Genomic DNA, 12,841 nt, shown 5'->3' with positions numbered 1-12,841 from the left:
CCGTATTGAGGAGAGGATGGATGGGGCCATGTATCGTGAGATTTTCGGCAACAACCTCCTTCCCTCAGTACGAGCATTGAAGATGGGTCGTGGCTGGGTCTTCCAGCATGACAATGACCCCAAACACATAGCCAGGGCAACTAAGGAGTGGCTCTGTAAGAAACATTTCAAGGTCCTGGAGTGGCCTAGCCAGTCTCCAGACCTGAACCCAATAGAAAATCTATGGAGGGAGCTGAAACTCCGTGTTGCCCAGCGACAGCCCCAAGACCTGTATGGAGGAGTGGGCCAAAATCCCTGCTGCAGTGTGTGCAAACCTGGTCAAGAACTACAGGAAACATCTGACATCTGTAATTGTAAACAAAGGTTTTGGTACAAAATATTAAGTTTTATTTTTCTATTGTATCAAATACTTATTTCATGTAATAAAATGGAAATAAATTATTTAAAAATCTAACAATGTGATTTTCTGGAAATTTTTGTAGATTCTGTCTCTCACAGTTGAGGTGTACCTACGATGAGAACTGTCCGTTCTTTGTAAGTGGGAAAACTTGAAAAATCAGCAGTGTATCAAATTTGCCCCACTGTAGATGTGGGTCGAGCACACTTAAGTTGTATCCCCTTCAGAACCTGGGAGAGTAGACCAGTGACAGTTTACAGTACTGTTCTACATGTTAGGAATAGACATAGAAACCAAGCATTGTTGTGCATAGCATAATCTAACCTTGAACAAAAAATGTTTTCTTTAAACCACTGTTGTGTTGATGTGCTGCTGTGTATTGCTGCAACAGAACAGTGTATGCCTTTTAGTCATTATTCCAGTCTAATGATGTTTGATTCAAATGGTAACTAGATCCAGAAAGTGGACATGTATATACTGTACGCCACTGCTATATGGATAGGTTGTCAATTTTGTGCTTGGTATTCAAACATTTACTTTAGCTAAGAATGAGGCAGAGCCGTTTACAAACTTAATTCACCTCAGATTTCCCCTGTGGCAACAGGACTAAGCAGACCAAGTCTTAATCGCTTGACTTCTCTCTATCGCTTCATCACACCTGTCCTCTCACTTTCTTGCTGACTGAGGCTTTAGATTAGGAGAAAAAAATCGATTGATTCTTTCCCTGATCGTCCATCACTTATGAAACAAAACGTAATGAATAGATAATTAGTCTGAATAGGCAGAACCCGGTTATAGTCCGTCATGGGAAATGTTGAGATCTTTTCTACTTTGTCAGCAGGGTAAGCTGTTTCAGTGATCTCACTGGTTAACTTAAAGGAATTGCACCTTGGGTATCACTAACTGATCTAAATGATTTATGTTACAAAAAAATAATTGACAATATTTAGGTTAGAAATCCTTACCCAACACTAATTCAAAATGTTTATACTGTGTGCCACAACCAGAAACCACTGACTGTGAAATTCAAAACCGGATTTCTGTGTGGGCCACCTATTCACTAGAGACCCCACAGGCCTCCGCTGAAGTGTCTGCTTAACAGTGGTGTTTCCTCAGAGGACCCCTCTTCACTTAATTGCTGTAATAAAATCTCAAACCTAATTTTGGACACACAACATTAACTGGGCCTTGTCTTCCTCTCCTTCCTCCTCCCTCCCTTCTATTCATCTGTTCCAGGTGGAAGTTGAAGTGGAAAGCATGGACAAAGCAGGGAACTTCATTGGCTGGCTGCACATTGACGGTGTGAATTTGTCAGTGGCATTGGTAGAAAACGCTCTGTCCAAGGTCCACTTCACAGCAGAGCGCAGCGCCTACTACAAAACCCTGGTCTCAGCAGAGGAGGCATGCCGGCAGAGAAAAGAAAAGGTAGGTCCCATTGAGATGGTACAAGAACTGAATGTTCTCCCTCCTGTTAAACCGTCAAAGTGATGACTATTCCCAACTGATATAAAACTGTCTTCATAAAGCTTTCAAGTAGGGAATTTCTTTTATTAGTCCTCACATTAATCTCATATTTTTTAAGGATAAGGATAATAATAGGATAATCACCTTTATTGGCCAAGTATGTTACACACAAGGAATTTGTTTCCGGTACAGAACCGATGGCAGCCATCTGCGGCGCCACCTCAACTGATGGCTCTAATCATCGGGGGCAACGGGGTGGTTCAGTGTCTTGCCCAAGGATACTTTGACACGTAGACTGCCGGCACCGAGTGTCGAACTTCAACCTTCTGGTTGGGAGACGACTGCTCTACCCACCGTACCGCTGTCACCTCCCTGTTTATTCAATATTGTAGTATTCTTTAAATTTAGTTAATTCTTGAGATGCATTTGCTTTAGAAGTTTATTCATAGGCCATTTTCTTCTGTCACAGCAACCATTCTTTATAAAAATGGCCTTCTTAATTCCCTGGCTCTTGTGAGGGCATGGCCGGTTTTCTTGATGCTACACGACTGGCCAGCTCTCTCTTCCACCTTCAACGCCAATTCTTGTTAGCAGTTCTTTAGCAGAGTTAAAGATGCAGTCACTAGGAGTGAATTGCATTCAGAACTAAGGAGAAAAAAAAAAAAAGAAGCTATTTGCTCAAATGAGAACACAAAAACCTATTAATTTGCTTTCTTTTAGTAATACCCAACAGCTACTATTACTACTACTATTATTCTCTCTTCAAGCTTCCAAACGCTGCTCTTGTCTGATTAGGGAATGTGATTATGACCTCTGGCTTCCATTGATTCATCTATCCATTCATTATCTATACTGCTTATTCATGAATAGGGTCACAGCGAGGCTGGAGCCTATCTCAGCTGATATTGGAGGAGAGGCGGGGTACACCCTGGATAGGTCGCCCGTCTGTCACAAGGCTAACACATAGACAAACAACCACACACACTCGTCACTCCTATGGGCAGTCTAGAGTCAGCAGTCGAGCTGCATGTTGTTGGACTATGGGAGGAAGCTGGAGTACCCGGAGAGAACCCATGTAGGCACAGAGAGAACATGCAAACTCTGCAGAAAAAGGCCCCGGGTCGGCTACGGTTCGAACCTGTAATCTTCTTGCTGTGAGGCAACAGTAGTAACTGCCACACTGCTTCCATTAATATAAAAATGAGATTTGTTATCACACCGGGAAGCATGTGACTATAATAAATATGAAAGCAGAGGAGGGCATAGCCATATATCTAACATGAGATGACAAATTTTTATTAAAAAGGTATTAGTAACGTGCAGTCAGTACCTCCAATATAAGCTATAATATTGTGAAAATGCTCCATCTGGGGTTGAGAATAACCACATATTTGCCATCACTGTTACAACTTCCTTTCCCCAAAGGGGAGCCCTTTGATGGATGGAGGCCTCTCATGCTGATCTTGATCTCACCCTGCATTTTCATTATGGCTCCACAAGCCACCCCTGCCAGATGCATGACGTGCCCTGCCAGCTGTCATCCTTGTCCTCTTTCTCTCCATCTCTGTAACTAATTTTTTTTTCCCTCTCTCCTTCCTGTGCATTCTGTCACCTCTGCTCACTTCTTCCTCTTTGGTTCCTTTAGGAGACACAAATGCCCTTTCTTCCTATAGAAATGTGATGTATGTATTGCTGGAGCAGAGAAGGACCAGTGTTCTTTTTCTGTCTCCTGAATCTGTCATATTCATAGTTGGTATATTTCTACTTGTCATTCTTGCTGGTTGCCTCCCTTTCTTCTCTTAGAGATACTCTCTATCTGTAGCTTCTTTTTCTTAAAACATTGAAAGAGAGAAAGTTAAAGATCTTGAGAGTGGTGAACCGTTGTTGACAATATGAGAACACAGACCCTGCCATGCCAAAGCTGCAGCAAAATTCCTGACACTTCAGATGGCAGTTTCACTGCCGTTTCCAACCCTCTTTGCAGTGTTAAGACAGATGGACTTTCACCACAAGGATTTGACTTGAGCTAACCTCAGTGTGGACAGGGCCCAAGAAGAAAGATGGCAAAATGGGCCCTGAGTGGAGCAGACAGACAGTGATTATGTTTGATATTAGTTTGCCTCAGGCACCAGTGCACAGATCAACCACAGCCTGATTTGTTTGTTTGTGTGTGTGTAGTGGAGAGTGTGCTGTGGAGCACAAAGCAGTAAATTGTATGTATGTGTGTGAATGCATACTATGCAACTTGAAGGAAGATGAGGTGGGACTTGATGTTCTAATTAACCCATAGAGACTGTCTCGAGAAAAGCTAGGAGCTTGGCTTTTTTATTTTATTTTTTTTCCTGTTTTCTCTTTTCAAGTTGTGGCTGTTCTTTGTCTGTGTGTAGGCTGAAGCTAGAAAGGGCAGACTGCATCTTTTCATATCTCCCTCCCTCTCTTCCTCTTTTCTCATTGCCCTCTCTTTATTGTCCCTACGGCTGTGGATATGGAAGACATCGGGTTACTGCTGTGTCAGGCGTCCCTACAAGAAAACAAGGTTGTTGTAATGAAGTGGACTCAGAGGGTGTGCATGCACACACACTCATTAAAGAAAACTTTGTGTTGGTGGTCCAGCAGGGACCCAAGTCAACAAGGGGGATTGAGGCTTGCTGCAGTAGCATCCTGAACCGAAACTGCTTAGTTCGAGTGACTTAAGTGAACGAGTTTTTGCTACAATGAGACCAATGGGACAAAGTGATTGTGTTCTAAATGAAGCTTTCCAAATGGTTTGAAGAAGAGCCTTTTCTAGAGCTCAGCATATTTTGATCTTCCCTATCAGCATCTCTTGGAACAATAATAGGAACAGTCTTCACAGCAAACCCTTTTCTCCACAGAGCAGAAGTCTTGCTTTGTGGGCCTATGGACACTCAATTCTTTTCCTCATTACATTTATTTATGGCTAAGCTGTTGTTTACATACATTTCTCTAAAGTGTGTCACCCTGTCAGAACCTTGTTTTCAGCGCTAACCTTTACATGATTGGACAGCTAGAAGATAGACCCAGAACACTGTATGAACTTATTTCATGTTCTAACAATGATTGTGTGGTTGCCGAGCAGTGCTCATGGCCTCTTCATAAATCTCTTGCCTGGTTTTGCAAGGCATTCTTGTGTATATTAGGATTTTCCTATGGGTAGAAAACAAATTCTTTCTTACCAGGCATCTCTGTAAGCAAGACCTGCTGCATTTGTCTTTCAATAAGAGAGGGCTCATTGCTGCCATTCATGTGATGTTTCAGTGTTCCCACAGTGTTGAGAGAAATACATTTGACAAGATAGCAGCCGATTGACTCACAGTGGCGTGAGAACAGAGATTTCAGCTGTAGAGACATTGGCTGAAGCTTTCATGCAAGTTCCCTGTATACACATAGTCTGGAATGAATAGTTAGTGTAACGAGATGGAAATCGGTTGACTCCTAGAAGTTCTTAAGTTCTTGCATACAAGTTACATATTCAAAAGTAAAACAAGGGAAATGCTGTAAATGATCAGAGTGAGAGAGGAAGATGGAAAGGGAGGAAGCTGAGGAAGAAGGAGCAGAAAAGCATATGACAACCCCAGTTAAAGATACTTCATGTCACAGGACTCTTCTCCTTTCATCACCGCCCGCCCCTTGTCTTCAGTAGTGCTCAGTGCTCAGCACAGACCTGTCTTTCTGTTAATCTCCTCAGTGTTAACACATCTTTATGCTCACCCTCTTCCCTTGTTCCCTCTCTTTATATTCTGTCCTTATTTAACTAATCATTTTTAAATCCCTTCTTATTAACCAGACTAATGTCTTCTCAGGTTTCCCTTATAGTTTTTGGATTGTGCAGGACCACAGGACTATGGTCACAGTGAGTCAGGCACCTGCATCACTTATATCCTCCTTGAGGGGAAAAATCCCTTGGAAACATAAATCCATGGTCTGGTGCTGCCATTCCTTATAATGCACCTGCCCATCAACGCCACTCATTAAAAAGCACATGAAGAAGCATCATTTTGACACTGAACCTGGCGATGTGTCCTTGGCGGAGCCTGTTTCAAAACATCATTTACTGTAGTTTTAGCTTTCTTTATTTAGTGCAGCTGACTTGAGTCTCACCATGCACAGTATACACTGACACATGGCTCAGACCAAACAGATTTGTTCTACATAGCGAATCACAGTACTTGGCTTTGCTGTGATTGGCTGACTAGCACTGCAAGCATATTCTCATTATACGCTATCTGTATGTTGCAATCTCTGTCCCTTTATTTCACTTCAGTTGCCTCTGGCTCACTGTCTCAGGGGTCAAGCAGTTTGCCTCAAAAGCCAGAAATGCAACATCTTGACCCTCAACCTACTTTATCCTCCCCTTCTTTTTTTTATTTTCTTTTTTTTTTTACTGTTATCAATGATTGTGTAAGAATTACCATCTCCCCGTCCTCCCATTTAAGCTGTGTCTACTCAGCAGTGAGCCCATCTCACACCTGCCTAAACAGGATCATGCTGTGGATGAATCAAGGTAATTGGGCTTTTAGCAAAGCCAGTAGGTGTTTGTCTTGGAATTCATGAATGTTTATTTCTACATGCCTGATTTCACTCTGAAGGATGAGCTATGGTGACCATTTTGTCCAGTTATGGTAATAGCATTTCTGTGAACATCTATCACGGTACTTACTTGAATTGACTTGGATTCAGTACATTTTACTTTGAGTGTGACATGCTGATGCCTGTCTGTAAAAATGTATACAAAGAATTCTGTACAATCAGCCTTGTTTGGTTTCTATGGATGACAGCCCCTTTTCTATTAACACCATGCTTAGTGCTTTTCTAAGCCCTGAAGCCATTAAAACACTTTCAGGGTTGTACCTTTTTTAGCCCTTCTCATTTTCTTTCCTCCTGCAATATCATGGAAAAATGCTTAATATTAAAATAGCTCATCTTTGGAGGCTTCAAGTGAAATGTCATTTAATTTGACTAATTCTGTTGCTTAGTCTACCCATTGTTTCTCTTTCCTGCTTTTGTAAATGATGTCCTAACTTCAGACATTTGCTGCCCTCACCCCTGAAGAGTTTTTTTTTTTTTTTTTAGCGAACATGAAATCATTATTGTTAGTACTTTTCTCAAATGTAGGCCTTGTGAAGAACTTAGCCTCAATAGCATCCAGGGGCAAACTAGATGATTGCACCTGTATTACTATTCCATTCATAGGTCACTTTATTGCTACCATCAATTACTGTTCCCTTTGTTGCCTTGTAATTTAACAAATTCAGGCTGCATAGTGTTGAGACAGGAACAACCAATGACAGAAAGGGATATTCAGTTAATGACTGGTTTTGATACCTGTCGTGTCCATTTGAGAGGTAATGTGAAGACTTGGAGAACAGCTGTTCATGCCTGAATAAAAACGAAATGCTCCAGCTGTGTTTGAAAGTATTAGAAGTTACTTCTAAAGGGCAAAGTGCTAATGTTTTAGTGTCCCCCATCACAAAAATCTCTTTTATGTGAAACTACTTGTAACTCTAGTCTCTGTTAGTTTTCAACAGTGAGACTACATGATCTATGACTAGATAAATCCAGCTTCCTATAAAAATATCAGGTAATGTCAGAGAGGGTTTTTTGATTCCAAAATAAACCTAGGGGCTTAATTTCCTCACATGTGGTTTTCCCTTATACTGGAATTGTTTTTGTTTCCTTGAAGTCTTGGCTTGTTTGTTTTCTTGGCTTGTAATGCAGAAATGGGACAATGAGATAACAGAAGGGATTATCTAATATAGTGTGACATCTTTGCAGTTTCTCAGGATTACAAGCTTACACAGAAACTGTCTCAGAACAGTCGTGAAGAAATAAAGGTACTTTGGTCAAATAGCGCAATCTCCCTCATCTTAGCTTAATAAACCCGGGCTTCTGCCAAACATTGGTTTTGAGGTTTGCTTTTACTTTTTTGTGTGCCCACATTTTTCCTCTAGTAAAGGCTGAAGACCTGCAGATGATGCATAATGCAAGTGTTGTATTTAAAACTGCTGATTCGAGGCAACTAATGTCACAACACCCAGCAGTTACTCCAGCATGTTATGTACCTCTAAATGACAGAGTTGAATAATACATCTTCCAGATATATTACATTGACTGTAGGGCAAAAGTTAAAATTGTGTTATAACGTGTTTGTGTGTACAGTATATTGCAGTCCTGTTTCTGTACTGTTATTGATTATTGTCACTTTAACTGATAATTATACTGCCATATACTGTACATACATATTTATTTACTGGCCATGTGCTCGGTTCCTTTCAAATACTAGAAAAAATAGTGGGAGAATGAAATGGTGTCTGTCAATGGTATAATTTTGTTCAGCCATCTCAAAAAGCTGGTGGTTCAGGAGAATCATTGTCACTGGTGATTTGCTTGTTGTTGGTCTTCAGGAGAGGTGTGGCTAAACTGTGACAAAAGTAAGGGCAAAGCACCTCACTCATGGGCAGTTTATTGAAGCTACTTTTGCTTGTGTTTCAAATACATTGTCCACAGTATTATATAGTGCAGCAGAACAGCGTCTGTTTGGTCCAGCATAGCCTCTTTGGCTCACTAGAACTCCAGGCTTTAACTGTGAGTAGGCAGGTTAGTGTGGCTGGATGACTCATGATGCAGCGGTTGTTAGCCTGCTGTGGTCAAATACCCTTTTGTGTTCGGATTTCAGTGTTGCAGATGTTTGCTTTCATTAGAGACAAGTTATCAATATATTTTTGAGCTTTTTACCCGAGTACTACTGATTGATGGCGATTATGTTAATCATCTGGAATGGCATTAGAACCCAGAGCACAATGCAGCACAGGCTAATTACAAAAGAAAATATCACTGGCAATCTAATGGATATGCCTTTTGCTTTTGTTTTTTTTTTTTTTTTTGTGCTGCACTGTCTTGGAAGAACAGGGTCATCAGTTAGCAGCAGTTTAATAAATGACAGTGTAATATTTGAATACATTTTAAATAATCACTGTAGATGTCATGTGACTTATGTAATATAAAATTCTATAATACTTTGCAAAGTCACAATTGAATAATTTTGGAAATTTTTAATTAAAGTGAAATCTCAAACTAGGACAAGTAAAATTAGATGGAATCGAAAAGAACTCGGCAGCACTGAGACCGTCCAACAATGCTAAAGCTTTTGTGGTAGCTTATCACCTGTATGATCAGTGGCTCAGGGGACCTTCTACCACGCTGGAAATCATCTACGCTTTCAGCAGAACATTCGGCTGCATTGCCGTCAATACACAAGCAAGATGAACAGTTGCAGAGTTTGTAGGCAATTGTGAGAGGACAGTGGGGTCACAGCAAGGCGAAGTTATTGCCTGCTGGGTGGTCACAGTAGGAGAGGTGACCCATATAAGACCTCACATCTTTGGAAGAGGTGGAGAGGACTCTATGCTCTGTATACCACAAATTCCCCAGATTCAGTCTGTCTGCATTTCGTCTTTGAATTCATATGTTCATAGTGGGTGCAGTTTTGTGTATTTGTGTGTACTGCATGCTGTTATGTTTCTGTTTACTATGCAATGTTTGTATCGCTGTTTGTGTGTGTTTACTCCTGCCTTCACCACACAAAGGCAAACAGCTGACAGAGGCTTTTTCATATGGCTGAAAGATTACATAATGTGATTCTTAGTGCACTGTGTACACATCCGCACACACATAACCCGGTTGCAGATGGAGGGACGCACCACACATGCACTCACCATACTCTGTCTCTTTCCTGGTTACTCAAACACACTTTGAGCATGTGCAGACCAGCAGTGCAGACACAGGCACACTCTCTCTGGGGATACCCACCCCTCCCCACTGTAGAATGCAAGCTGGACCCTCAGTACCATGAGGTAGAGACAGAAGAACAGAGAAAGAGATCAGTGGGCACAGTGCTGTGTGTGTTATTTACACCCAGTTTTCTCTCTCCGTCTTCATCCTCCTTTTCCCCCAGTTCCAAGCTGCAGATTCAGCAGTCTGTCAGCTCCAGTTGCAGTTATATGGATATACATGCAAACATTCTTTCTGGCTGTGTCTGCTTCATTCTCCATCTGTACACATGGTGATTACCTGTAAAATGACTTGCACAAGCCCATTTTCATGAGCAAGAAACAAAAAATTATGAGACACCCTCAACGAAGCGAGTCTGTCACAGTACCCTCATCTTCTTCATGCTGAATTATATTGTACATTTGGATGAGTTGTAGGTTTACACGCTGACTTTGAAAATGCCATCAGAAAAGTGCATCCTGCCATAAGGACAACTGCACAATCCTGAGAAACATACCCTCTCAAATGAAGTAATCTGCATGATCAAACTTCTAAACAGGTGGCAGGCCTTTGTGTTTAATGACACATTTTCTTTATGTGTGTACTTTGTGTACTTGTGCTGCTTTACCTTTTCCACAGTGTGTCCATGTGTCATTGCTTTGTGTATTTCCTTTAACTTGCATTTAAATGTATGTTCATACTTGTTTGATCCCGTGCATGTGTTAAATGCGTTTGTCTGTATGTCCTTGTGCTTTCCGTTCTCCACTCATGCACAGGATTCTTGCAGGCTCTTGGCAGAGGTCGAGGGGGGCTGGTTTGCGGCTGCCTCTGATTCATCAGTGCAGAAATAACTCAGGCAGGCCTTCCTATCCCCCACCCCTAGTTGAAGAGGAGGTAAAATGCTGGCAGTGAGCACATTGGTAATTAACATAGTGCTTTGCATTATGGCTGATAAACACGCGCTCAACTTGACTACCCGCACCAGAAAAGCACAAATCCCCAGATCTTCCTGCCTGCCTTTCTCTACCCCTCCACCCCTGCTTCATATCTTGGGGCTTCCCTCTTTTTTTCCCCTCCTTCCTCCTCTGCCCCAGTTTCTCCCCTGTCTCTGCTGATTAAAGGGAGTGTGAAGGACATGCACTGACTGGAGTCGGGCTAGCGGATTATTTGTTCCCCATTTTTCTGGTGTGTCCCTCTTGGGAAACTATAAGGAGGCATTTTTCCACTTGGTTTGCTGAGGACTGGTTGTGGCTGACTGCCTCCTACTGCTGCTAGAATGAGTGCATGGAATATAGGCAGTGAGCCTTAAATATTAATACAAGCATATTTGACCTCTTGCTGCAGAGCTTTGATTAGTCAGTTGCAGCAAAGGTTATTACCTGGCGAAATGGCCTTTTATTGAAGCAATATTAAAGGTGTTTATTTAAAGGCTGTCACCGTCTTATCTGAAGCTACTTATCCTTGAAAATATTTTGTGACATTCCCCCCTGCCAATAACCAACATTTATGTATTTTTTTGGAGTCATCAAGCAGATGCTGTGAAAGCATTAAGTGTGCACAGATTTGCCCCGCTTCAGGTGTCCTCTCTAATCGTCCTTGTTTAACCATGGAAGGAATGAAAATAGTGTGGGCTATCTGCACTTGTTGTAAAGGTAAAAGCCACATGTTATAGTCATTTTACACACACTCTGACATTTTTTAGGGCCTCTGCTCGGAGCCATACTTAACTCCATTTAGTATGGGTCGACGGTGAAATACCTCTCTTACCTTCTCTCGCTTTTCTCTGCCATCTAATAAAATGCTAAATATTTGTTACTTGAGGGCACTTTTTAAATGCTGTTTCTCCTGGTTGGGATATTTAAACTTGATCCCATTTAATAAGTTCAGGCTTTATTAGGTTCAAGGCATCATGATCTGACCTTGTTGACAGTGACCTCTTGGCACCTTAAAGGGCTATGACATGCATTTACATTTGCCACTTCTGAGCTGTATTATTATAGTATAATCTTTCTTATTGCTCTGCTCTTGTGCTTACTCCAGTAAACAATGTTTCTGGCCTTGCCTAGATTGAGGCAGATCAGGCCACACTACTTTTAGAAAGAATAAGGAGAAGCTTATAACCAGTGTGGATGCTAATACCTCATGAGTTGTCTTTATTAGCAGCTCACAGACTCAGTCCTCTACACACTGGCAGACCCGTGTTAGATTAGCCAATTGCACTTCTAAATGCATTTGCTTATTAATTTTCTATGCTTGCCTCATCCTGGCTCTCCCATTGCTTTCTCTTACTTTTTTGTCTTTTTTGCACTTCTCTGCTATTTCTTTATCTAATTTATTTACTCTTACCTCCACACTATCATCCCCATCTTTCTCTTTTCCCATCATCTTGTCTTTAATTCAGCATCTTTCTCTTTCTGCTCTCTTGTTCCCCTCTACCGTTTTGCACTTTCCCAACCTAAGCTCTGAATTAGGCATTCTATTTATTTGTCTCCCCTTGCCTCACATGCTCTCTAATGCCTCGTCACTGTGTGGCCAATCAAAGTGCATTGATTCATTTATGTGGTGTTTTTTTTTTTTATTGTCCACTGGTCTTTGTGAATTGCAACAGGAACACCAAAAAAAGAAGTTGGGCACTTTCTCTGAATGAGACATTTTCCCCCAGGCTCTGTGCTTCCATACATCTTGGTATTTGCGGTTTACCTTATTGTGTTTGTGCTCTACCGCCACAGGGATGATATGAGCCACACTTCAGCCCACTGCGTGTGGCTCTACCTATCAGCTCAGGTTTTATCTGTGAGACTCATTTTTAAGTGTCTTTACTGATCGCTCACATTTATGAAAGAATGCTCTCAGGGATTATCACACTGTCCAGACAAATAAAAATGTGTTCTTGTGACCCTAGTTATTAAATTATTATAAATGTCAGGACATTCCACATTGACTTGCTGGGTTGTCATAAGGCATTAAGCATGTTTGTTAGACCTTAAAAAAGTCAGCCCTTGATAGGAAATTGATGGGTCTTTTTCATGGGCTGTCAACCTTGGAGTACGGTGAAATGGGAAAAGAGGAATAGATGGATGAGTAGAAGGAACCAGAGAGAGGATGTAGGATTTGAAGGACTGTCAAATTGTGTTGAAGATCGCCAGACTTGATCGTATGTGATTTATGCTATCACGGTTGATGATCATTTCA

General features: G+C 41.4%; 1 protein-coding gene across 2 annotated transcripts in view; it reads left to right on the top strand.

The window, feature by feature from the left end:
* Nucleotides 1–12,841, top strand: part of snd1 (staphylococcal nuclease and tudor domain containing 1) — a 202,697-nt gene that overhangs the window by 116,786 nt on the left and 73,070 nt on the right. For both annotated transcript variants that reach the window (XM_020599455.1, XM_020599456.1), the window contains exon 17: nucleotides 1,634–1,822. In XM_020599455.1, the coding sequence (XP_020455111.1) occupies nucleotides 1,634–1,822 (189 nt within the window). The remainder of the gene's footprint in view (nucleotides 1–1,633; nucleotides 1,823–12,841) is intronic.

Source organism: Monopterus albus, unplaced genomic scaffold (genome assembly GCF_001952655.1).
Source record: "Monopterus albus unplaced genomic scaffold, M_albus_1.0 scaffold41.1, whole genome shotgun sequence".
Taxonomy (NCBI): domain Eukaryota; kingdom Metazoa; phylum Chordata; class Actinopteri; order Synbranchiformes; family Synbranchidae; genus Monopterus; species Monopterus albus.
Note: the sequence above shows the minus strand (reverse complement) of the source record. Positions and strands in the feature narration are given on the sequence as shown.